This window comes from Lissotriton vulgaris, chromosome 7 (assembly GCF_964263255.1).
Source record: "Lissotriton vulgaris chromosome 7, aLisVul1.2, whole genome shotgun sequence".
NCBI classification, from domain to species: Eukaryota; Metazoa; Chordata; class Amphibia; order Caudata; family Salamandridae; genus Lissotriton; species Lissotriton vulgaris.
The window spans coordinates 829,481,614-829,509,041 of record NC_141695.1 but is presented as its reverse complement, the minus strand read 5'-3'; the positions used below and the strand labels follow the sequence as shown (position 1 = coordinate 829,509,041).

The window sequence follows — 27,428 nt, the reverse complement described above, 5'->3', positions numbered from 1 at the left end:
ATTGTGGATTCAAGGATGGGTGCTCAAATGATTTTTTTTTCTCTTATTCTTCATCAAACTATGTAATAGTGCATAGAGGCTCTGCTGCTTCGATTTCAGAAGGACCCTTTCCCTGCCTCGGCTTGGGTCCCCTCAGCAGATTAATCCCCAGCTGTACTTTATGCATAAGTCACAGCTCGGCCACCAAATCTTCAAACTATTGACTAAGCCCTGTCGAAATTTAAATCACACCGTGTAATTCGTGTAATTTAATGAATTTTGCTTCAAGCCTGTTACCCACAATTCTCCAAATTATGGCATTACGCCATGTTGTGTAATTACGCCACCATTCATGGCAAAACAATAGTGCAGGAACAACGCCAACTCTGTCACCCAACCAGAACACAAGGTGCTGTTGTTAGTGGCAGTTGTGTTTTCGAGGACGCAAGATATATCAATAATCACTGATTTGCATTTCTAGCAGCAGTTATGCGCAATCTTCTTGAGGTATTGCGTAAATTCATGAAAGCAAATTGCACAAGTCTTGCACACCCCTGTTCTCGAGTTAGACTTTGAAACCCACTCAATGTTTACAAGGAATGGGCACTGACGACAATACTCTAACTCCACGTCTACTTGGAAACCGGAGAAAGTTGACTAAAGTAAATATTTCTGTACTGGCACACGGTAAAAGCACTCACTGTACAATACCTAAACGCACTTACGAGGACGGATCCCCGCAGAGATGGTGTTTACCTGACCCGGTTAGACTTTGCAATCACTATGAGGTACCTATTTTGTTGGCTCAACATGCCCCCCCCCTCCCTCCCCACACACCCACAATGTAAATCTGTCGGTTGGAGCAATTTATTACACTTGTGACGAAACATATGCTTTTTTCATCCGAGAGGTGAAAACCATAGAACAGCTTCACACTACAACATTCGGGGAGTCTTTATACAACAAGCTCCATTGTTGATCAATTATTTGTTGTTGCACATTTACCAGTCCTTGATCTTCTAACCTTGTGCTCTTTGCTTAGCTTCTCACTTGTAGCTACACATGCGTCAGAACTCGATTGTAGAAATATCTATAATTCTGTTTAGTGGCACTGCTGTCTTTAGGTCAGAATGAGACATTCTTGATTCGACTATGGTCAATGTCCACTTTTTCACTGCAAAATCAAGATACTATTCTGAGACCAAATACTAGATGAAGAAATGATGCACTGCATGAGAATCTATTCAAGATTCATGCTGTAGACTAAAGAAGGCACAGGCTTTGAAAGAGATACACAAAGCTTCCTCCTGCTGATTGTTGGTTTTACTGCTACACATTCAAGTCAGTGTGGGATTTGTATCTGATGATCATTTGTAAATCCACACAAACGTACTTAGATACACAGGAACACATATACAGACATCTCCTCTCAACCGCTGTCATTCACACTCTGAATGAGACACATTGACTCTAGGCACACCGACTCACATTCAAGATAAGAAACACTTTACAGTAGCACTGACAAGCACACCGCCCTACACAATAGGACACACTTCCTCAAACCCACAAGACTCTCACCTCAAACTCACAAGGAGACACACACTTGTATACCCTTGCAAATAGACACACTCTCTTCATGCTTACACACCCTCACTATGAAATACTAACCTCTTCCACTTACCATAACACACCCTCATGCTCACACAGATTACAGAAGAATGATGGACATCCCAAGATACTTACACAGTAGCAAACACCTACGTGCACACTGGACAACAGAGTGATGCATGCATTCACGAGGACAAAGAGTGACCCCACAGTGCTGAGAAGACAGACGCTGGTCAAAGAACAACAGAGCCAAGTACAAAGCAGAACATGGAGCATCAGAGCAAAATCTTTGTTGCCAAGGCACAGGTAAGACCTCGGTCCCAGACCTTATTTTCCAGTGCGTCAATAGGGAGAATACCTTTGCCGTTGGGTGATACAGAGAACGCTGGCATATCTGTCCATGGTACCACCTGTGAACCATTCCCTGGACTGCAAAGACTGGGCCTAGCAGGGACCCTAATCTCAGTCGCTTCCCGTCCTCAATGGTCAATGTTTACTGACAAATGACAGACAACCGCCAAGCCTAAACCTGTCGAAGATGGCTTCTGTCCATGAGGAGCGTCTACCGAAGAACAAGAGGTGCCTCAAGGTTCCCTCGCTACTTCTAGGGGTTCGATCCAGCCTTTATTTCGCATTTCGGATGCAATTTCTTTGGCTTTTCAGACCCAGCATGGTGATGTCCTATAAGGGCGCAGCCTTGAGTCCCCTCTTCTAATGAAGGCCATCGAGGACATCAAAGAAGCGCAATAATGAGGTTCTTGATTGATGAATGAGGAAGATGCCAATCACCTGCCTGTCTGTGTTTTCTTTCGACTGCCTATTGCAGGTCAAAGAGTACAGAGTCAATCATAAGGCTACAGTCGAGCCTCCTCCTGCCGCAGGCAGGGTAGGATGACAGCAGAGGTCTTTCCGTCTTCTGCAATCGCCATGTAGCTACAGAGTGCTGGCAGGTGCTCAGATGTTATTCTTGAGTGTGGCAGGGAGCACATAGCGGTGGTGTCGCTGAGTGTCAGGTTCTCAGTGGTGGTGCTGCTACCTAAATTTTGGAGGTAATAAGCCCCACCATGCGGGGCGTTACTGTCCCCATTGTCCAGGCTGCCCACTAGTTTGTACTTTTCACATGTACTGCTGCCACCTTCGTTCCTAATATTGGGTGTCTGGCTGTAGGTGTGACGATACTCCTCCTCGATGTCCTTGCCTAGCTTCCAACGCTTCCACCACTTCAGAAGCTCGGACTGCACCTGCAATAGACAAGCATATTAGAGGGATCATTAGGCACAGTCCTGAGAGTATGTTGTCTACTTGAAGCATAGTACTTGAATGGGGAGATTTCTTAAGAAGTTGTTAGGGAACTAGGAATATAAAACACTGAATAAAGATGGAAACATTACACGGTTCATTAATAAGTAGAGGTATTGATGCTTAGGAGTTCACATATATATGTTGCTCCTCTAGTTTCGCTGTGCTGCGTGAATTTAAAAAATCATCACCTGAGACGTAACATGCTTCAGCGGTTGTCCTGATGTCACTGGATTTGCTTCAAATATATTTTGAATAAAATTCACTGGACTGGATTTTCTACACACCCTACTTTTTGGATTTGATTTGTAGACTTCTCTGACAGTGCTTTGGTATCTTTTTGTACATCTTACATGTGAAAACACAGCCAATTTCTGACCATTAGTGGACAATGAACAATGGTCTAAATAACCTCTATTTTATGGCAAGGCCTGGAGGCCAATATTATGCATTATCCTTTCTTGCTCCCCTCACACAGCAGCAACAGGAATCTTAGAACTAGAACACAAAAAGAACTCTAGACCATAGAACATGCATATAATCCATACACATGCAGCCATCTTCCTTCTTTTGTTGCTGCTCATACACAGATAAGTACATTGTTTTAATGTCCTTAGTATATGAATGAGAATATATGGTTTATTATATTGATTTAATAGTTTTAAGCATAGGAGTAAAGTAGGGCATGTGTTTTTGGTAAGGAATGTTTTCGGAATGCCTGAAGTTGATAATTTGTGACCTGGATGTAATCTGCATTAAAATTATGATTTTGATGGTATCTGCATTAGTATTTCTAGATGGAATTTTTTTGTTGAATTTTAATCGAATGAAGCGCTACAATCGCGTGTGTTTATTAAAGGGTTTTGCGACCATATGAATTATATTTGAGAAAGAGATCAGGTGCTAGCATTGGCACTGGCAGTTGGAGCAATGCATGGTGGGAGCGAGGGGCATATTTCCAATAGAGGAAAGTGATGGAATATTAAAATAAATAAGAGGAAAACTATATTTATAAATAGGAGAAAGTTATAATTGTGAAGTAAGGTGTTGAAAGTGAGGAGTTAAGGGATTAAAGAGTGTTTTTTGTAGAAAGTTTATAAAGAAAGTTATATTTTGTGGAGTGGTGTGTAGGTAGTAAGGAAAGTTAGATTTCAATGGAGTAGATTGAGGGATCAAGATTTGAGGACAGGTTTAAGCAATATTTGGATAAGATGTTTGGAGAGTTGACAGGATCCTTGGACAAGAAGATAGAAAGTAGTGTAGAGAAAAGGTTGACTGAGCAAGGAAATAGAAAGAGGTTGGTATAGGATGAGAAATTCTGGTCCACAGAGGAGATGGAGGTTGTGGGCAATGAGTCAAACCAGGGAGGCCTAAAGAGGACGCAAAAGAAGAAAAATGTTGAAGAGAAAAAAATGGTTAAAGGCTCTGAATGTAATGTTCAGGAAGAATGGCATGGTCAATAGGTTTTGAGGACTCGGATGAAGAGGAGATTGTGCTGGAGAGGAGAAAGGTGGTTGACAAAAAAAATTACGTTAGAAATGGACGATTTTGTGGATCCTCTTGGGGAGGAGATGTTTGATCCTGTGCTGATTCAGCACCCTTTATCACCACAAAGGGCACCAGCAGAGCGTGTGGCAAAATATATAACATATAGGATTTGAAGGGAGATCCCTAAGGAGGTGAGGACTTGGCTTAGATCGGAGTGTCCGAGGCCTAGCTTAGAGACCAAGGTAGCCTACACTCCTGAGCTAGACCCTAAAATGATAAGTTTTCTCAATAAGTCTGACCGTGACCCTAGGAAGGGTTTGGATAAGGATCTGAAGGATTTTCAAGACAGGTTGCTTGACGTACTTGGGCCCCTCACAAAGATGTTTGACATATATGAGGAGGCGCATACAAATAACACAGGAATGGATGTGGAAGAGTTGCGCCAGTGGGTGCAAAGGGCTGTTTGCCTGTTGGGAAACTCAAATGCTGCTTTGTGCATTGAGAGGCGCAGGAGCATGTTGATGAAGATTGACCCAAAATTGGCTGAGTTAGCCAGTAAGGAGTTTGGAGAGTGGAGTCAAGGTATGCTCTTTGGTGAAGAATTTGTCAGAGATGAGTCAAGGTACATGGGTACCTTCAATTCTTTGCAGAGGGGCAAAATGATATAAGGAAGGTTTTTGGTACGGCCGGGAGAATGCGGGGTCGATTCCACAGCTGTGGATAGGTAATTACTCGAGGTTCTTTTGCAAGAGGATTCAGACCCTAAGGTTACGGATATGGATATGATTTCAACTCCAAATCAGAACAGGGTGGGTTCTACCCACAGAAACAGAGGGCGAGGTCCCACGCAACCCATTCAGAAAGGAGAGGAAGAGGTTCTTCAGGTAAGACGTTACAAAGACCCTATTTCGAGCCATGTAAAATGAAGTGGCAGACTAGCCAAGTTTGTTTCAAGGTGGAGCGAAATAACACAGGATCCATGGGTCTTGGAAACGGTAGAGAGATATCGTATAGATTTCATGGAGGTTCCAGTATAGTGCGAGTGTCCGAGCATACTGAGGTTTGCAAAGGATCTGAAGGAGTTTGTGTCTCAGGAAGTAAAGGCTTTGGCAGAAAAAGGCGCAATAGAGGTTGCAAAGGAAGTTCCAGGGTGTTTTGTAAGCAATATATTTCTGGTGGAATAGAAGGACAAAGGTATGAGCCCGGTGATAAATCTAAGGGAGTTGAATGACTGGGTGTGTTACAACCACTTAAAAATTGAGGGCATCCATATGCTGGGAGATCAGTTAAAAAAGGGAGATGGGATTACCCGCTTGGATCTGAAGGATGCATATCTGACGGTTCCAGTGTGTGTGGAGCACAGGGAATAGCTCCAATTCAGGTGGAACGGCAGACAATGGAGATTCAAAAGTCTCCCATTAGGTCTGGCATCGGCTCTGTGGTGCTTTACGAAAGTGATGAGGCCGATTGTGGCATGTTTGAGGTCCAGGGGTATTCGGTTATTAGTGTACCTGGACGATATTCTGATTATGGGGGAGGAGAGATGTTTGGCTTTCAGAGCAGACATAGTTTGCTGTGAAAGTTTTAGAGGACTTGGGTTTCATTGTGAACAGAGAGAAATTGTGTGTGGAGCCAGCTCAGGAGATGCTGTTTTTAGGTTAACAGATTCAGACCTTAAAATGTGTGTCGAAGCTGTCTATGGAGAAAGTGAAGAAGATTCACAGAGAATTGAAGAGACTGAGGAATGCGGAATGGATAACTTTGCACCAGTTGGTGAAGTTTCTTGGGCTGCGCCACTACACTACAGGGTGCTGTAAAGGCTGAAGGTGTATCACCTAAGATAGGGTGCGAAGTATTCTCAGAAAGTGAAGATGAATCAGGACACTCAGGAGAAGTGGGAATGGTGGTTGATGAGCCTGGAAGCGTGGAATGAGAGAACAATCTTTGGTGAGGACCCAGAGGTGGTGATAGAGTTGGATAAAAATCTGTATGATTGGGGAGCATGATATGGTGCTCTGACGACTGGGGGTCAGTGGTCTTTGGAGGAGAAGAATTTACATATAAATTGTCTGGAGGTCCTAGCGGGGTTCTTTGCAGTCAAAAGTTTCTAAAAGGACAGACCAAATGCTGCGTTCTGTTGAAGATTGACAACATCTTGGCAGTACATTATGTCAACAGATTGGGGGGCCCTCATTCAAGAGGTTTAGCAGAATTGGCAAAGGACTTTTTGGAGGTTTTGTTTGGACGAAAGATCATGGTGCAGGCACAGTATATTCCAGGAAAGATAAATTTAGAAGCAGGCTGGAATTCAAGGTATCTTAAGGATATCAGCAGTTGGAAATTGAACAGGGGGGTGTTCCTGAGATTATAGGAGAAGTGGAGCCCACTGCAGGTGGATTTCTGTTCAGGCCGATTGAATACGAAGTTGAGGGAGTTTTATAGTTGGAGGCCGGACCGGGAAGCAAAAGGGATAGATGGCTTCCTGCAGGAATGGGAAGGCTGTATGCTTTTCTACCCTTCTCAATGATTCAGAGGCTGCTAATGGAAGTGAGAAACGAGGGAGCGGAAATGGTATTAATCACGCCGTTTTGGCAAACCCAGGTATGGTTACTGGATGTGAAGAATTTGTTGGTGGAAGACCCTTTCTTACTACCGAGTTTTCCAGAGGTGCTGTTGGATGCACAGGGGAACGTTCACGATCCAGTGATGTCTGGCAATTGAGGCTTTTGGGATGGCGGATTTCAGGAGAGTATGTCAGGTGTCTGGGCTATTAGGGGGTCTTGGGCACCGGGGACAACTGAGGTCTATAGGTCAGATTGGAGAAGATGGTGTGATTGGTGTTTCGAGAGGGTTCTTGGATCCCGTTTTAGCCACTATAGTGGAAGTTGTGAATTATTTGTCGAGCTTGTTTAGGAGCGGTTTCACTTACAGTTCAGTGAATTTGAGCACGTCTGCAATTTCAGCTGGTCATGTGCTGAAGGAGAGCCGGTTGTCCAACACACCTGGGTTAAAAGGATAGTAAGGAGTGTTGTAATTGCCACCTAAGGTGAAGTACGCTTTTCTTTGGGATGTGTCAGTTGTATTGAGGGAGTTGGATGGTTGGGGTCTAATTTCGATTTAAGTCTGAAGTTGTTGTCCTGGAAGTTGTCAGTACGTTTATGTTTGGTTTCTTTTAGAAGAGTGTCAGATATTAGGGCTCTGGAGGTGTCATCGCGAAGATACCAGCCAGAAGGAGTGCGCTTTAAGTTGAGGAGAAGGACAAAGACTATGTCTAGGACAAATGTTACCCCAATATGGAGGGGCATAGTAATTTGTGTGTGGTACTCCGTTTGAAGGAGTATGAGCAAAGAAAAGAAAGGTTGAGAGAGTGGGGATGTTCACAGCTTCTGATCTCTTTTGGGAAGCCGTTAGGGCAGTGTTGGCGCCAACTTTAGTGAGATGGGTTGAGGAGGTGAAAAATAAGGCAGGTATTGATGTGAGTGTTGTTGGTGCTCATCCGGCTCGGGGAGCTATGGCAAGTAAGGCTTTTATGAAGGGTTCAAGTTTGAGTGGTATTGTGAAGGCGGCAGATTGGTCTAATGATATATCTTTTAAGAAGTTCTACTTTAAACTTGTGCAAAATGTGTTGCAGAAAGTATCAGAGGAACTTTGAACATGCATAATATTGGCCTTGGGGCCTTGCCATAAAAGGCAGATTTTCCACAGTTTTAATGGGAAGAAAATCATGATTTTATTGAAGGCACAGAGGCTAATATTATCCCTCCCATGTTTGACCTTTTTTTGTGTGTTGTTTTCTTATTTAGGTCAAAGTTAAGACGAAGAATTACGACGTGGGGTGCTGAAGTTATGGAGAATGGATTCTTCGGTTTGGAATCCGCAGTTCATAAAAAGGACTTTGTTTAATTTGCAGCAGTAAAAGAAGGAAGATGGGTGCCTGTGTATGGATATATGCATGTTCTAGAGTCTAGAGTTCATTTTTGTGTTCTAGTTGTAAGATTTATGTTGCTGCTGTGTGTGAGGAGCAATAAAGGATTATGCATAATATTAGCCTCCGTGCCTTTAATAAAATCATGGTTTTCTTCCCATTAAAACTGTGGAAAATCTGCTTTATGTATTAGAACTTTGGAATGTTCGAACTCCATTGAAGACATTGGAGTGGCTCAGGCTAATAATCGCTTGTAAAGGCCTTCTGCTCCAGCATTTCAATGCTGGTGTTTGTGGTTCTCCTTTTTTAATAGAAACCCTTCAACCCTCAATGGGTGTGATGTTCTAATAGACTCAGAACTCTTCTGCCTTGGGCTATACTGGTTTTTAAAGGCCCTCCCCCTTGTTATAGGCTCTTCCTTGGGCCTTTGGCCTATGAGCTGGGCTCCAAGCCTTTAACAACCAGTACAGCCCTCAGCAGTAGACTATAAAAAAGTTCTTTCTACCCATAACCTCAATTTACCAGATAAAGGTAGGAAGGATATATATGAAGTGCCAGGTTATAAAATGAATGTATTCCAAGTGTTTTGGCTTGTAATGTCTGTAATGGGCCTTTACCAAGTATAGCCCTCTGCAGCAGGCTGTAGTGTTGTATTAGAACAGTACAATATTGGGAGCTCTATTGAAGAAAGTGGACTGGCAGAGGGCCAATAATGGCAAGCATAGTCTTTCTGCTCCAACATTTCAATGTTTTTCGTTCTGTTCCTCTCTGTTTAATTTAGAACATTCTACCCTCGGTAGGTAATATGTTTTTATAGCTTTATATACTTTATGACTCTGGCTATGCTGGTTAAAAGTCCCTTGCCCTCATTGGAGTCTGTTGCCTGCGGCTCAGGAGTAGGTCTTTTAAAATGGGTATAGCTCGCAGCGGCGGGCTATTATACCATATCAGACAAGCCACCAAATTGTGGCAAACATGTTTGCCTTGTTTTTACACCAGTGCAAACTTTCTGCATTTTGGCCAATGTCTTATAAGTTATTCATGCCCAACCAGGGGAATAGAACACAATGAATACCTTACCTCTAACCCCCAATTCACAGAGGACCCGTGAGCATAAAACCCAGGAAGCGAAAATGATGTTAATGCTTTCATTTGGGGTTGATCACACAGTTAAGGTGTCCCTGAAGACATATATGCACATTAATATATAGAAGGCACACGAGCACCATGTATACCCCTTTCCTGGCACTAAAGCACCATTTTACTACAGGGAGCACAGAGTAGAACAATGCCCGTTCCCATGGGCATAGAGCACCATCAATGTACCACGGTGAGCACAGAAAACCATAAATCCCTCTTCCAAGATTAAAGATCAATGTTAATGTATCAGTAGGAGCATATAGTGCCATTAATAACTCCATCCTATGGCGTACCGCACCACACCACTTCTATACCTCTAGAGGCACATAACATTATTATAGAACACAGAAAGATGTTGGATATCTTGTGCTCCCAACAGATGCGTTGAACCATCATGAATCACACCCTTTCAACAGCACTAGCTAGTAGAATATGTCACACAGGAGCACATATTAAAGTGCTCACTCACTAAACCAAGCATCCAACTCTTTTTAGACACATCACATAACCAGCAATATCACAGACAACCTAGCACTAAAAACAGGGCAATGGGTATCCCAGGATCCTAAGAGGTACACAAGCAAATCGTAAGGCCTCTCACCCTAAAATCGTATAGGTAAAACTCAGCTCAGGAAACAAGAGACTGCCACGTCATCATTTAAAATGGCTACTTATGGTCATGTTAGAACCCACTAAACAACATGAACCATGGCATTTGCAATAAATACTAACCACGCGCAATCACTAAACAATACATTATCTCTGGGTTGAAACCTATACCGGTATAAGCAGGATGCTCAGATTAAGAAAGTCAGTGGTGGCTCGTCAACTGGTGTGTTAGGGCGGTGCCCTGCCTTCTATGAGCCACCTCAAAATGCGCTCAGCCTGTGCTCCTAGTGTTCATGTGGTCAAGGAGGCTGCCTGTGCACAGGTCTTGATGACAGAAGCCGGAGGAGGACTCAGTGGGTCGAGCCACCGTCCATCTCCAGAGTTCTGATTCAGAACACATCACTCTGTAATGGATGTCGATATTGCACACACGAGGGGCTTAAGTCATCTCACTTACTTCACACAAGGGAAGCCCCTATTGTTTAACAAACCTGCTGCACATGCTGTAGGTAGTGCAGCTCATCTGCTAATAGTGGGTGTCAGGGCACTAACCAATGCATCCCTGTGCAGGAAAAGGATCCGCACAGAGCAGCAGGGGCGGATCTCAAGCCCTGTCCCAGCTTTCCATAGAGCTGTGCCAACGCCCCTGCCAGAAGCTAGGAGAGGGCTCGGGGTAGATCTTCCCTTCTTTAGTCCTGGCCCTCTTGCCCTGTCTGGCTCCTCGTCTGCTGGGTGGGAATCATGCCTTGCTGGTTCCTCTGTCTAGTGCTGGATCCCTTCCCCGCTGATGCCATGGTGGAGCTGCCCGCAGATGAAGCAAAGTGAAACAAAATCCAGGGTTGTTTCTCTGAACATGTGGGAGTAAAAGGCAGGTGTTTGTGTTTTTCCTTGACTGTGTGTGACTGGTTGTGTGATACTCAATGAGGGTGCCAGAGAGTGAGGAGTGACAGTGAGTGTGAGAGAGAGAGAGTAATTATCTCTGAGAATGAGTGAAAGTATGAGAGTGAGTGTGAGTGAATGAGTGATTGAAAGAGAGTAGAATGTTAAAGACTCAGGGTTAGTGTGTATGTTTTTGTGAAAGTAAGAATCAGTGAGAGTGTGTGTATATGTGTGTGAATGTGATTGGGAGTGAGTTTAAGAGATAATACAACGAGTAAAGGAGGGAGTGTGAGTGAGGCTGCATGAATGAGTTAGAACGAGCAGTGCTTTCAATGGGAAAAAATTAGTATTGTATTGTATGCACATTTATATAGCGCATGGCTACCTGGAGGCGTCCCGGCGCTTGCAGTAGTAGCGGGATGGTGTCACTCAGTTTAGGAAGAGGAAGGTTTTCAGGGCTCTTCGAAAAGATAGGTGGTTGGGTTCTGATCGTAAGGAGAGAGGAAGAGAATTCCAGAGTCTGGAGGCATCGGCCGAGAATGATCGGCCTCCACTTCTGGCCTTGCGAATCCTAGGAATAATGGCCAGGTTCTTATTTTCAGAGCGAAGGGATCTTTTGGGCTCGTAAGGCTGGATAATGCCTTGAAGAATGGGGGAACCAGAATTGAACAGAGACAGGTGGACAATGCATAAGCTTTTGAACTTTACTCTCTCATCAACTGGCAGCCAGTGAACAAATTTAAGGGCTGCTTTGGCTAACTGATTTTTAGGAATACCCAGTAAAAGTCTGGCCGCCCAGTTTTGAGTGGTTTGGAGTTTGGAAAAGGTGGCAGCAGGCGCGCCTAAATAAAGGGCATTGGCGTAGTCCAGCCTGGAGAGCACCAGGGCCTGGACTGTTAATTTTCTGGCCTGAAAAGGGAGAAGAGGAAGAACCTTCCGAATCAATTTTAGGATCCCGTAGCACGAGGCTGCTGTCTTCTGGGCATGAGTTTTAAACAATAGCTCACGATCCATCCAAATGCCCAGACTCTTTAACTGGTTTTTGGGCGTGGGTGGATGACCCATGGAAGTAGGCCATCTTTCCATCATATCGCGAGGAGACTGATTGCCCAGGATCATCATTTCAGTCTTTTCCCCATTCAATTTGAAAAAAGAGTCACTCATCCACCTTGAGACTTTCTCCAAGCAGAGGTGAAGACAAAAAGGGGAACTTTCCTCTTTGTTGAGCCCGATCACCAATTGCGTATCGTCCGCATAGGTGACTATGTGGACTCCAAAGGGTAAAACAACCTCGGCTAGGGTACAGGTGTAGACATTAAACAAGGTGGGACTTAGGGATGATCCCTGCGGTACTCCACAACGAAGGGGTGTTCGTTTGGAGATGGCTTGATTGTCAAATACCTGAAAGGATCTATTATCCAAAAAGGATTTTAACCAGTCCAGAGCTGTTCCAGAGATACCTAGATTGCTAAGCCTGAGGAATCAGGATCTGGTGATTTACGGTATCAAAAGCCGCGCTGAGGTCAAGGAGCAGGACCACCGCAGTACCGCCAGCGTCTACTATTTTTTTAGATTCTTCTATAACTGAGAGTAGGGCCGTCTCTGTTCCCTGTTGTGGTCGGAAACCGCTCTGAGTCAAATGGAGAAGGTTGTTAGTCTCCAGATGGGATGACAGAACTTGATTAAAGTATTTCTCAGTGATTTTGCTGATTCCGGGAAGCAGGGAGATGGGTCTGTAATTTCCCAAGTCTAATGGATCAAGGCTTGGTTTCTTTAACAAAGCCTTTACCATCGCTTTCTTCCACATGGGGGGAACAATCCCAGAGGAAAGAGAGGTATTAATAAGATCTAGAATCACCGGAAGGACCACATCTGCTACCAACTTAAGTATCCCAAGAGGGGCAAGGTCATTAGGTGACCACTCTTCACTTTAGAAAAGGCTTTTTAGAACAGGCATCTCCATTGCTGGGATTTTATCCAGGGGGACCAAAGTGCCTGGGACTGGAGTGGCAAGGAGGTCCATTTTCACGCAAGGGAATGAGGAATAGATAATTTCAATTTTATTGGAGAAAAACTCTGCTAGCTTGTCACATTGAGCCACTGATGGATCCAATGTGACCAGAGGGGGGGGGGCGGACTTTTGAGAGAGTTTTAACTATGTTGAAAATCTCATGAGGGGAGCTGAAGGCCGCTAAGATTTTCTTTCTGTAGTAATCTGCCTGTGCAGTTTTCATTTCAGCTTTGTAGTGGTGGATGCTTTCTCTATATATATTTTTCTTATCTAGAGAGAAGCATCTTCTCCAAGCTCTCTCAAGTTTTTTACAATTTTGTTTCAGACCCCGTAGGGAGGTGGAATACCATGGTTTGTGGGTAGTAGCCTTTTTATTTCTAATATTTTTTACTGGGGCCAGGGAGTCTAGGGAATTCTGCACCCATTGATTGAAGTTATCATTGGCGATAACCACGTCCAATGAGGGCTCTGGTAGAGTTTCTTCCAGTACTGACGTCCATTGTTCGATTGATAGTTTGGATCAGGGACGGTTCTTGGAGTATGTTAAGTGAATGCGGGGAGCTGAGTGTGGTGGGGACCAGATGAGAGGGACAAGGAAGTGGTCCGACCAGGGAACAGGGATAGGCTTTCCTCCAGATAGATCCTTTAGGTTCAAGAAAACAGGATCTAGGAGGTGACATTTAATATGAGTAGGTTCAGTGATGATTTTTTGAGTGAAGTGAAAGGCTGATAAGTCCTTGGTGAGTTCATTAGCCAAAGTCTGCAAAGGATCATCAAAATGAAGATTAAAATCACCCAATAGGGTGAAGTTAGAAAGTGAGCTGGCCAGATCTGCTGCCAGTTCAGGTAGTGTATTGCAGAAATTCGCTGAGGGGCCAGGGGTTCGGTATATCAACATACCGGAGAAGGTAAGGACTGGCGAGAACTCAATAGAAAAGACTGCATTCTCGCAGTCTGAAGCTGGACTACCAGTCAGATGGCACGTTAGGCCCTGCTTATAAATGATGGCTATCCCACCCCCCTTCCCCGATAATCGGTCGAGCCTTGAGATGGAATAGCAGCTTGGTAAGGCCTGAACGAAATCGGGTTCGGAGATGGGAGTGAGCCATGTTTCAGTAACAAACAGTACCTCCGGCAATTCCTCTTCAAGGAGGATGGAAATTTCAGCTGTATGTTTCGGAAATGATCTACAGTTTAAAACCAGTATTTTGAATTTCGGTATGTTAGTAGGAGCAGATTGAGGATCTCTTATAAGATGGAAGCTACAAAATGAACAAATATGATCATCGCTCGAAGGTAGGATGGTGTGATTACATAGTCTCGCTATCGGACCGGCGAGAGAGCGTAATTTTTCAGAGCTATACTGTTTCAGCTGAGCAGCACGAGGGGCGCGGACGGGCGCTGACGGACTTGCATTTGGCATGCCGGCAGCGCGCCAGCGGCGTACCTCCGCTGCACGTCCCGACCTCCATCTATGTTTATAGTCCTCTAATCAGGAAGTGGGGTAGTGGTGGGAGGAGTCGCGTCCCTCTGTGCAAGCAGCACACAAAAGCTGTGACGGACCGGGGAGGCGATGCCAGGTAGGATAGACTTTCCTGAATGTGCAAATGAGCAAAGATTTTAAAACAATCAGCCCTCTAAAACAGATTCCCCCACTAAAATTCACAGCACGCGCTACACACTGCCGCGCGGACGATTCCCCAGCTCTATTTCAAGTCCTCTAATCAGGAAGTGGGGTAGTGGTGGGAGGAGTCGCGTCCCTCCATGCAAGCGGCACACAAAAGCCGTGACGGACCGGGGATGCGATGTCAGGTAGGAGAGACTTTCCTGAATGTGCAAATGAGTAAAGGTTTAAAAACAATCAGCCCTCTAAAACAGATTCCCCCACTAAAATTCACAGCACGCGCTACACACTGCCGCGCGCCCGATTCCCCAGCTCTATTTCAAGTCCTGTAATCAGGAAGTGGGGTAGTGGTGGGAGGAGTTGCGTCCCTCTGTGCAAGCGGCACAAAAAAGCTGTGACGGACAGGGGAGGCGATGTCAGGTAGGAGAGACTTTCCTGAATGTGCAAATGAGCAAAGGTTTAAAAACAATCAGCCCTCTAAAACAGATTCCCCCACTAAAATTCACAGCACGCGCTACACACTGCCGCGCGCCCGATTCCCCAGCTCTATTTCAAGTCCTGTAATCAGGAAGTGGGGTAGTGGTGGGAGGAGTTGCGTCCCTCTGTGCAAGCGGCACAAAAAAGCTGTGACGGACAGGGGAGGCGATGTCAGGTAGGAGAGACTTTCCTGAATGTGCAAATGAGCAAAGGTTTAAAAACAATCAGCCCTCTAAAACAGATTCCCCCACTTTAAAGTTGCCTCCAAAAACCATAGTGCAGGTACTCGTTAAAATGAGCTAGAGGTGTGACAAGAGGGCGGGGCAAGGGACAGGGAAAAGGGCAGAACACAATGATACGTAATGACTTCTATACCAGTTGCAGCACATATCGAAACACATGAGAAATGCGTTTATTTAAACAAAACAGGTTAACTCACTACATAAAATGAAAGCCAGACATGATGATATGTCAACATTTCTTTGTTTTGTATTATTTGCTGTTTCTTAATAACATACTGCTATTTGTTGTTGTTTGGCACAATACTATACACTCTGAAGCGGGCACACACACAGAAAGAAACAAGCAGATATGTACACAAAAGCATTCCACAAGTTTCCTTTAAAATATCTCCTGAAAGTGTCCTGATTCTCTAACTCTTTCTCTCACTTTTCTCTCACACAAAAAGAGGCACACAGAAGCAGACAATCACATAGACATAAGCAAACACACAAAGTCTCAGGTGGGATAAAAGCCATTTTAAACTCCTTACCTCCCATGGCTTTCTTAATTGCTACTGACAGCAGGCTGCCTTGAATTTGCACAAATTCACACAATAGTGAGAATATGATCAACAGCACAGGGCCTAAATCTACCCTCCACTGTCAAACACAGTGTGATGCTGAACACAGGGACATCATGCAAATGAGCCCAATCCGAATACTTGAGCATCGGCTCAGCTCAGTACTACAGAGCACCTTGGCTGTCATAGACGGGTTCCCCTCTGACAGCCTAGTGCTCATCAGCACCAGCAGCTAATCAGCCTACCTTTCATGAGAACCGGTACTCTCCTTATCAGTAGAGAAGTGCTGGTACTCAGAGTGATAAAAATAAGAAGTGCTGGTACTCCGTACCTGTAAGTACTGGCCTATTTAAAGCACTGCCTCTGACTTTTTCCCTAAGACCAGGCTCTTTTTGTCTCTTGTTGGTTCAGTGCCTTTACATCCACATCTCCTCTCCATTCTATACACTCCTTTCATCTCTACCCACCATCTAACCTTCTCTTGCTGGTTCTATCCCTCTTTTCCCACCTCTAGCTTACTGTCTCCACAAATCTCTTACATGGCCTCACTGTTTTTTTCCACACTTGTCTCCTCTTCTTCACCCAATGCTGTACTCATCCCCTAAATTTGCCACCTGGCAAGTATTTTGTTGGGCTATATTTCATTATTTGTTTTGACAGAGCACACATACTGTCATGCCCTGTATTTTAAAGTAAAGGCTTGTAAAAAAAAAAAAACTTGGTAAATCAAGATTGATATTTTCTCCTCTTAGATATATAACACTGAATACAAGCATAAATCACTTCAAAAGTACAAAAATATTTCCAAGCTCTGAAAATGTGGGTGTGTGTATTAATGTATGTATATATATATATCTACATATATAGATGGATATATTTGTTTATATACACACACACATACATACACACATATATATCTCAACGATTATTAAAGTAAACAAGAAATACACCAGATTTTTGATTTTACACATATTTGTATCAAAATAGCATTTCTAAACCCATTTATGATTGTAGAACTGAAGAAATATCTGGCATTTTTATATGCAAAAAGTGGCAATCCTAACTTCATCTGTTACCTCATTTCTTTAAATTCATCCCTCTCCCTTCCTTCTATGTTGATCTCATCTTTCACCCAACCAAATTCATTGGCAGCTGTCATGGGAGCTCATTCTGGGAGTGCTGCAGGTTCCCTGCTACTCATTGCCCTATGGACAGGGCTACCTTAACACCCATGGACCCAGTACCCAGGCCAGTCGCTCTTATTAGGTAAATGCAGCAATTAATATTGGAAGGGCACACAAAGGGAAACAGATCTTGTGCTAAAATAAAAAGAAAAGTAACCGGCTTTGGTGAAGGTAGAGGATTGTATTGCGCTACTGATGGAGCAAGGATTCGCACGTAAAGCGCCTTGCTCTAATACAAGAACCTCGCCTAATGTATAATCCTATTAAACCAGTTGTTCGTCATTTATTATACGTTTTCCCAAACACTCGGGTGTCCCCAGGATGCTTGCTCGTATGTCTTTTTCATATTAACGAAGCTTGCACTAAAGAATCGGCTGCTTCGCTGAAATTCAGTCTGCGCATGCGTCGGTCATACCCATGTGATGTGACGCACTCGCATTCTGGAGGGATTGTATTGCACAAGCGCACTGATGCAAAAATGGCCGCTTGTCTCTCACCACGCTCTCTGCTTGCTATCGCCGCTTCAGCCTATCTGTCTTTCCGCACTAAACAGTAATGCTATAGTCACTATAAAATAAGGGTTGTTTAGAATTTCATCACGGTATACAGTGTGACCATTTTATGTGTGATTTTAATTTGTTCTCGCTTACTTTGCATGTATCACGTCTCTGGGGGCTGGAAAATTCATAACCGGCGCCATGATGAGGCTCCTCTGAGTATTTCCATGTGACCTGGGAGAAACTCTACTGCGCAGAAGCTGAAATCAGCCAGCTGGCTCCTGAAGCCCAATGCGCCTGAGAACCCAGCACAAGATGATGAAACTCACCTTGAAACCCAGAGACTTTGTTACTATGCCTTGGACACTCGTATTTTCTATTGTGTTCTATGGATGGGAACGTGAACCCAAGGGGTGGGTGTGCAAAATTGAATAATAATGATGGGAACACTGAATTCTAGGAGGTGGTAATGACCGCACCACCTCTCCTGACCAATCATAATGTGGGAAACTGTTACTTGCAACAGTAGTGGGTGGTCTAAGGTACCCCAAAACAGTATAACTGCCCTAGTTTAGTTTAGGAAAATTGTCCGACTTGTCCGAGTAGCAGACCTGTCACTGACCCTACGAACTCTATAGGTGCTCAATCTGAGAGTGCTGCGGAGCACTCTGTCCATACTTTCCACAAACTCCTAAGGGGTGGAAATAATCCTAAGTGCTGGCGAAGCACTTTGCTGGGAAATTCGAAAACCCAATCGGGGTTACTGGCGGATTACTTGCAGGAGAGGGGGTAACGCAGGCGTTGCTGTCCGAAGCTGTAGGTGTTGGTCATACCCTGGGAGGCCCAGTCTCGACCCGAAACCTGAGGGGTATCCTGTCCTGATCTGTCCGTGGGCTGTACCTGCTCACATCCTGGTATTCCAATTCCTTGAGGGTCCTGTCCCCGTCTTTCCGAACTGACCCGTGGCCAGGGTTAGTCTTCACTCCTATCTAGGTAAATATAAGGGGTGGGTTTGCGTTTTCTCATAGTCTTTTCTCACTTAACTTAAACTCATTTCCTTCTTCTAAAAAGGAATAAATCTTGACTTTTGATATCCGTTCTTGAAATGCCAAACCATATATGTTTTGCTTATTAGACTTGTTCCACATCTCTCCCTTCCTTTAGAACTTGCTGAACTGTCAAATTATTAGTATGTTCCTATTTTTCCCTTTCCTTTAGTACGATTACGGTGAACTTAGCAAGAATAGTTTAAAAGATTTTAGGTTAAGTACATGTTTTTAGGTCCCATCCATACTCTATGTCCTAGTATTAAATTGCAGTGACTAGTTTTGTTCTAAAATTCCTACCTTTAGTCTTCCCATTTTACTCAAATAGTCCTAGTCTTAATGCACAGTTATCTGGTGTTTTTGATTTTGATGCTTGACGTGTTATTCTGCTTATCGCTTATTGCCTTGGCATATTCTCTTTGAAATCATATATAAAACTTTTAACTTCATCAGGTGTCTGTGGTCATTTTACAAGAAAAAATGTGGATAAGTATGTTTTGAAGCATAAAGAGTATTTTTCCTAGGATCCCTGTCTACTATTTTCCCTAATAGCTCCAGATCTGTCATATGTATTTGTGCCTGGGGTAAGTCAGGTACATGGTAAGCAGAGGTGTAAAACCAAACCTTAATTGCTCATAGAAGCGTGCAACAGAAACCATCACCCAGTTCACCCCAAATGTCAATGGTGTATTAAATTTGTGCACGCCAGGGCCCAGTGCGTGTAAGTAATTGGTGAACTCGGTGACCTGGGTGAACTGCGCGCTCTATCAGTAATTTTCTGGTAACCAGAGGATGGTTTGGACTAGTTAGATTAGGTAGACAGGATAGTTGATAAATAAACCGTGAATATAAAATGTGCTGCTGAAATTTCTATGCTGCTGAAATTTATTATTACGTTGATTTAAAGATTTTGAAATGTTTTAAGGATATATATGTCTATGTCTATGAATATTGCATTGCTGCTATTAGTGTATATGCTATATTAACAACCAAATTGTTTTGTAAGTGTTCAGTGTAGTCCGAATCCCCGGGGAAGTATTAAGCTAACGGTGAGCAGAATCCGGTTAGCTGTTGAAGTCACTGGTTTGAGCCATTAGTGCAGGGTTAGGAATAACTGGAAGCACTAATTAGGACCTTTGTTTGCATCTGAGTAAATGATAGCTACAAGTCCGTTATAAAACTTTCATTGCGATATCACCTAGTAAGGGTCGCATACGGAAGGAGTAGTAGGGTCTTCGAGGCTTGACTGTTAAGTAAAATAGTTCGCTGGTGAAAACCCGGCTCAGTACATATCCCTGACAAAAGTGGATGAGTCGGAAGAATAACGGGTTCTATATTACTCGTGTGTGAGGGTAGGCAAAGAAGTCTACCTAGAGTAAATGAAAAGTAGACAGAAGTGGTTTACTAGCAGCGAAAGAAAGTTCTTTTATCTCTTTAGAACAATCAGACATAGTGGCAGACGTTGCGTGTTGTTGACTAAAATTTGCATTCGCACTTTAGAGAGAGTAAAAAGTTTCCGTTACCTTGTGAAGGAGGGAGTCGGTCGGAAGACTGCTCTGACGTCACTCCGTGCCGCGCTGGTATTGGTCGAAACAGCGGGTGTGTAGTGAAGCCGAATTTGTGAAGGAGGGGTGAGTGCCGAAGCGTGAGACTCTGTCTTGCGAAAAGGCCGCGCACCCATTGGTTAAGGATTTTGTATTCTCTAAGTTGATTGGTTACTACGAAATAGAAGTTGCGCTAGCATTGGAAGCACAAAGGTAAACAAAATTAATCAGGCCGAATTAGAAGAGAGTCTGGAAAATTATATGTGGTATCCAGATTTTATACCAAATCCAAAGTATCTAGGATTTCATAAGGATCAGATTTTGCGAGGTAGACCACACATGATGTATGGAATAAAAAGGAAAATGTCATTTACTGATAAAATAAAGAATTTTTTCAAAACTGATAAACCCATTAGAACGAGGGAAGGTGTGCTCATTCCCCCGCCAAATACTCCTGCCTCTTTCATGATGTTTGATAAAGGGTACTATACCTGTGTCTGGCTAGAAAACTGGGCAAAGTATACTGCAGATGACGGAGTCCTGGCATTCCCTGTTGAAGGTACATTTAATGGTCGGATCCTGTTTAACCTAAGGACCCGCATGAATGAATTACACCCTAGACCTAGGTTGACCCAGTATGAAGCCCTGGAAGAATGGGAGATTGAGGCTCTGGAGAGAGATAGGCCCCGGATGGACAAGGGAATAAGTAAATGGTATCCGAGGGTTCAAGCGCAAACCAAAGAGCAGAAAATGAAGCAGTGGAGGCAAAACATGATGACTGAAGGATTGTTTCCAATGATGGGGGTATTAGAAGAGAGGAAAGGAAAAAGTAAAGAAAAGACCCATCACTTAATGCCCGTGGGGGACTCAGAGGATGAACACCTAGAAGATTTGTTAATGAAAAACCCACCTCCCTAGGTTGCAGAATCAGAACCTGTGCAATCTCCAAACCCATTTTCAAAATATCCCAGATGTAGGAGGGATAGTGATACAGATGGAACGGGTACGGACAGTAAAGTCAGTGACGGGGATGGGTTTTGTAGACCTAAATCTACGGTCCCAAATTATCAGCCGTTCGGAGAAGGTCCACCCCGATTGGTCACTCCGACTGCTCCAAGTATTTATCCTCCCTTGGTACCTCAGGTATTGCATGACAATTCTGCAGAAAAGGCTTTACGAGAAAAGGAGAAAGAGACCCTGGCTAGACAGCGAGAGGATTTAGTTCGAACCACTGCCCAGATACATCCCCATCCTGATTCCCTGACTATTCCAGTAACTATTGGTCCAGCTATTCCTCTGTATAGGGATAACCTGGCCAGTCCTCGTCCTCCTGTTATCTCCCCAATAGTACCTACTCCTAGCATCCCACCCTCGAGAAAGGAAGTAGTCATAGATGACGATCAAGAGAGTGAATGTGAATCAGTGGTTCTGATGGATTTGCCCATTAGGGAACCTAGGACTAGCATGTCGGGGGCAAGAAGTCAGAGTAGGCCAAAAGAGGTGTTGATCGAAGGTGCATCTGGGGTTAGGAGTGCCACAGTAGTATCCCCAGAAAAATTAGACAGATGGACCAAAGAGCTGGAGAAAGAGACCACTCCCCAACCAAAAGCATTAGAAATATATAAATTAAGAATAGAAATAGAAGAGATGATGGCTGGAAATGTGGGAGTGGAACGCCTAAACTCCTTCAGTGAAGAAGAGTTGCTGTTCATCAGTAAAAATCTTACCCGAAACGCTAGATTGCTCCACGAAAGGTTAATGGACACTGCCACAGAAATGGGAATAGATGTCAGTCGCTCCAAAATTCTTCAGAAACCCTACCGAGTAGATTTTGCAGACAAAGACTTAGAAAGCTTGAATGTGATGGGAAAACAGATCCAGATAAAAGAATTATTAAAGCTCTTGCAGAAATGGGGGGATGTGGGAAAATGGAGAACCCGGTGGGCAAAGAAAAAGGAAGACAGTAGAGCGAAATCACAAGCGTCAGAATATATGCTGAAAGAAGTAACTCCCGCAGAAAAATTGTGTCCCATGAGAGAGGTCCCGGGAGGAAAATATGTCCATGTCCCTTGGTCTCGACAGGATATTGTGTCATTTACAAATGACTTTCCGAAATTACGGGAAAAACCTGTTGATTGGTACAGGCAGGTTGAACGCTTTATAAAAGTTCAGAAATGTCTTCTGAAAGACCTGGATGGGTTTTTCGGCATTGTGGTCCCTGTAGATTTGTGGACCGACTGCAAAATTGAAATTGATTGGCCCAGTGAAGAATTTCCAAGAGATGAGAAAACAGGGGCTCCCGCACCTGAAGTAATGAGGAAGTATGAGCAAGTCATACAATACCTCAAGAAAAAGGTACCAGCAAAAGAGACAGATTGGACCCGAATAGATAGAACAACCCAAGAACGTGATGAAACTGTACATTCCTTTTATGAAAGATTACTGCAAGTATTCAAAACTTACAGTGGTATCGATAATGTGGACATGAAAGACATGACCCATTTCAGTTACAGATTTGTGTTAGGATTAAGACCTGAAATATCACAATGGATTCGAGATAATAAAATCAGTTGGCAGGGAAAACCCATAGATGATGTTCTAAAGTACGCAAAATACTGCGAAGATGAAATCGAAAATAAAAAGAAGGCTCTCAAAGAAAAGGTAATGTGGGCACAGGTGAAATTAGCTGAACAGCAGGAGAAACAGTTAAGCAAATTAAATACTAATAATAATGCTCAGAGTGCCACTGTTGGGGGAGGAGGGAAGCCCCGAACTAAAATGAGTAGAGAAGAGGCTATGAAGAAGTTTCCGTGCCACGGGTGCGGCCAGATAGGGCATTGGAGAGACGAGTGTCCACACCTGCAGGCCGGTAATGCCCCTGTAAATGGTTTAACTCCACAGGTGCAGAAAGAGGGGACAAGAAAGAACCAGCAACAGGTAAAATTACCTCCAGTACCTCGCGCTCCTAGACAAAATTTTAAGAATCAGGGTCAGCAGAATGAGAGGGCGGAAGTATGGGAAGTCGAGAATGAAAGAGATGCAGTCATACCACAGTACTTGTTAAATGACACCTTCCTCTATGAAAATCAAGATTGACCGGGCCTGAGAGGGGAGGACGAGGAGTGCGTGCTTGGCGCCTCCTTACCGGTAGACCAGACTGGACCATACATTGAAGGAAAGGTTGAGGGAAAAGACGTCACCTTTCTGTTGGACACTGGTGCTACCAGATCTACTGTAAGAACAGTGGATGTTCCTAACCTACCCCTCTCGGGAGAAGCGATCCAAGTAGTGGGCGTCTCCAATCAAATAATAAGTACCCCAGTAACTGAACCAATGGAAATTTCTATAGGAAATTTCAAAGAAATGCACAGATTTGTAGTCTGTGATTCCAGTCCCGTGAACCTGTTAGGACGTGATTTGTTGTGCAAGATGCATTGTACCATCTACTGCACACCAAAAGGCGTCGAAATACAGACCCCTGATGAAGATGGTCTGTACAAACTGATGTTGGTCAGACAAGATTCTGATATCAAACCTTTTTAACAGTTGAGGATTTACCTGAAGAGCTCCAGTTAAGAGTGGTACCAGAAGTGTGGGATTTCACAGGAAAGGATGTAGGCTTAAGGGCAAATGTGGACCCAGTTAAAATAACAATAAAAACGAATGCTGTATATCCCAAAACCAGACAGTACAAAATGAGTGCAGAAGTGAAAGCAGGAGTAGCGACTGAGATTACCAGGTTGCTCGAAGCAGAAATAATAGAGGAAGTGATGAGCAGTCCCTGTAATTCGCCTATCATTGGGATCAAAAAGCCTAGTGGAAAGTACCGGGTGGTGCAAGATCTGCGCAAGGTAAACCAAATTGTTGTGCCTTGCAGTCCGGTTGTGCCTAACCCTGCAGTGATACTATATCAGATTCCCTGGAATGCAGAATGGTTCACTGTCATCGACCTGTGCCATGCATTCTTTTCCATCCCATTGCATCCAGAAAGCAAGTTCCTTTTCAGTTTTGAATTTGACAGTCATATCTATGTCTGGAATCGTGTCCCCCAGGGGTACACTGAAAGTCCATCGATTTTCAACCAGATACTAAAGAAGTGCCTTGAAACTCTAGTGCTGCCGAGAGAATATGTTTTGGTGCAGTACATAGATGACCTATTGGTGGCATCTAAAACCCAAACGGACTGTGTCACCGACACAATTGCCTTGTTGAATCACTTAGGAAAAGGAGGACATAAAGTGTCACCTGACAAGTTACAATTTTGTAAAAACTCAGTGAAGTATCTGGGGCACCAGATAGAAAAAGGAATCAGGAAAGTTACTACAGAAAGAATCAAAATAATTAAAGCAATGGAACTGCCCAGAACTCAGAAAGAGGTGAGAATGTTCCTAGGAGTTGTGGGTTACTGTAGACAATGGATTGTAGGATTTGCAGCATTAGCAAGACCCCTGATAAAAATGACCAAGAAAGGAGTAGAAGACCCCGTCAGCTGGGACAGTGAAAGCATGAACGCTTGGGTAACATTGAGAAACTGTCTATGTACCGCTCCTGCATTGGGTATGCCTGATTACTCTAAGTCCTTTGAGCTATTCTGTGACACGAGAGAGAATTGTGCTCTTTCAGTCTTGACCCAGGAGCACGGATTAGTTAGACGTCCGATGGCCTATTTTTCGGCCACCCCAGATCCGGTGGCTGCTGGATTACCTGGATGTCTGAAGGCAGTTGCTGCTACCTGCGTCAGTCTGGAACAGAGTGAGAACATTGTCATGGGACATCACGTCACTGTGTATGTTCCTCATTCTGTTGTAATCCTACTGACTAGAACTAAGACCCAGTACCTCACACCTAGTCGGCTGACTAAGTATGAGAGAATCTTGATTGGTGCTGAAAATGTAACCATTTCCCGGTGCAATGTCCTAAACCCTGCGACGTTGTTACCTGTTCCTCTGGATGTAGAACTGGAAGAGGAAGGGGAACATAATTGCATCGATTTAACTGAGTTCAGTACAAAGCCCCGTCCGGACATCCGTGAAATAGCATTACTTGATGGGGATAAGACAATGTTCGTGGACGGCTCATGTTTGAGACATGAGAGTGGGAGTCTGTGTGCTGCCTTTGCTGTGGTCACATTGACGGAAACCATAGAAGCATCTTACCTGAGCGAGGTGAAATCTGCACAAGTGGCAGAACTCATCGCGTTAACAAGAGCATGTAAGAGGGGTAAGAACAAAAGAATAACTGTTTACACCGACAGCCAGTATTGTTTCGGGGTTGTTCATGACTTCGGCCAATTATGGCTGCAAAGAGAATTCATGACTTCCTCAGGCACCCCTATCAGAAATGGAAAGGTGGTGCATAACTTACTGGAAGCTATCCAATTGCCCAAAGAATTGGCTGTGGTTAAGTGTGCGGCTCACAAATCTGGGAATGATGATGTGACCGCCGGTAATAGATACGCTGACCAAATTGCACAGTTTTGTGCCCGATACCAAATGTCCCTCCAAATTGCGTTGTGGGGTGGAACCAGCTGCCAACTTATGTTGTTTGAGAATGTGTCAACGTGGGAAGAATTAAAGGATTTGCAACAGGCAACAGACAGGCAAGAAAAAGGCAGGTGGGCAGCATATGGATGCAAATTGAGAGATGATGGTGTGGTGGTAAACTCGACTGGGGTGCCTGTACTGCCTGATAGCTTGATCGACCCCATGATTAGAATGATACATGAACCAACACATATGGGAAGAGACGCAATGTGTCGAGTGTTTGACAAGGTGTTCTGTAATTCAAAATTCAGGAACCAGGCAGAAAGGCTTTGCCAGAGGTGCCTAGTGTGTCAGCAGTTCAATGCGGGAAAAAAGACTGTGGTAGAACAGAGTACTGTTGGAAAGGCAGTAGGTCCCTTTGTCAGAATGCAGGCAGACTTTATAACAATGCCTAGGTGTCAAGGGTATAGATACATCCTAGTCATAGTTTGCCTATTCTCCCGGTGGGTGGAAGCATATCCCGCAAAGAAAAATGATGCCCTAACTACCGCCAAATTATTGCTCAGGGAATTGATACCTAGGTACGGAATTCCCGAGACAATCGAAACGGACCAAGGTGGGCATTTTGTCAACGATGTCCTAGAAGAACTCTGTAAAGCATTTAAAATGAAGCAAAGACTGCATTGTGCCTACCGTCCAGAGGCTTCTGGGGTAGTGGAGCAAATAAATGGCACCCTGAAATCCAGATTGGCAAAGATGTGTGATTCCACAAAAATTAACTGGATAGAGGCTTTGCCCCTTGTGCTGATGAGTTTGAGAAGTATCCCGAACAGAAAAACTGGCCTAAGTCCCCATGAAGTGTTAATGGGAAGAGTGATGCGACAGGCATGGGTACCCGGACACAAACTGCTAAGCATTTCTGATGATATGGTGCTAGAATACTGCAAGCAGCTGGGTGACCAAGTGCGTTCTCTCTCTCAGCAGATTGGAGAGACAGCTGACGAGTGGCCAAAGACTCCAGCACATAAACTGCAACCAGGAGATTGGGTGGCGTTAAAGAAACACACCCGGAGCAGTTGCCTGAAACCAAGGTGGGGAAAGCCACGACAAGTGATCCTCGTCACTACAACTGCTGTAAAGTGTGCTGGTGTACCGAAGTGGATCCACGCCAGCCACACAAAGCGGGTAACTGGAGAAAACGCGACTGGAGCTGAAGGCAGCGCAGCTGAAGAAGCTCCCGAGGAGGAGAGTCCGGAGCTAGCTGACATCGAACTGCAGAGCACAAGTCGAGACGTTGAATGGTTCCCTGCCGACGACCAGGTTCATGATCCAATACGAACCAGGAAATATTCCTACTTAGACAGTGAGTGGGATAGTCCAGGTGAGCTAGAAATAGAAGAGGAAGATCAGGTCAACGAGAATCACATCACACCTGATCAGGAAGTAGGCCAAGTAGGGTCAGATAAAGACACCGAAACTCCTCCTGAAACTCCGGAGACTGGAGAGGGACAGATAGTAATTAGAGCTGACGTTCATGCAGAAGAAAACGAAGAGATTGAAGAGCATGAACAGGAACAGATAGAAATAGATCAACGTGCTCAGACAACCGAAATAAAACCAACGAGAAATAAAAAGCAAGTACGATTTGAATCTGAGCAGGGTCAGACTAGGGACCAGGCAGAAGAAATAGATGAAAGACCTGGAACGAGTCAGACAGGTAGGTAAACAGGAGTGCCACAACAAAAAGTAAAGAGAGTGCACGAAGAAGGCCAAGTTTCCTCAACCACTGGGAGGCACGGAGGCAGAAGTGCACCCCGATACGTCAAAAGACTG

At 44.2% G+C, this 27,428-nt stretch overlaps 1 protein-coding gene across 18 annotated transcripts in view; it reads right to left on the bottom strand.

Moving 5' to 3' along the window:
• Window positions 1-830: 830 nt before the first annotated feature.
• Window positions 831-27,428, bottom strand: part of GCGR (glucagon receptor) — a 522,801-nt gene continuing 496,203 nt past the window's right edge. For all 18 annotated transcript variants that reach the window (XM_086931130.1, XM_086931136.1, XM_086931143.1 and 15 more), the window contains one exon: window positions 831-2,828. In XM_086931130.1, the coding sequence (XP_086787256.1) occupies window positions 2,442-2,828 (387 nt within the window). In that variant the 3' untranslated portion in view covers window positions 831-2,441. The remainder of the gene's footprint in view (window positions 2,829-27,428) is intronic.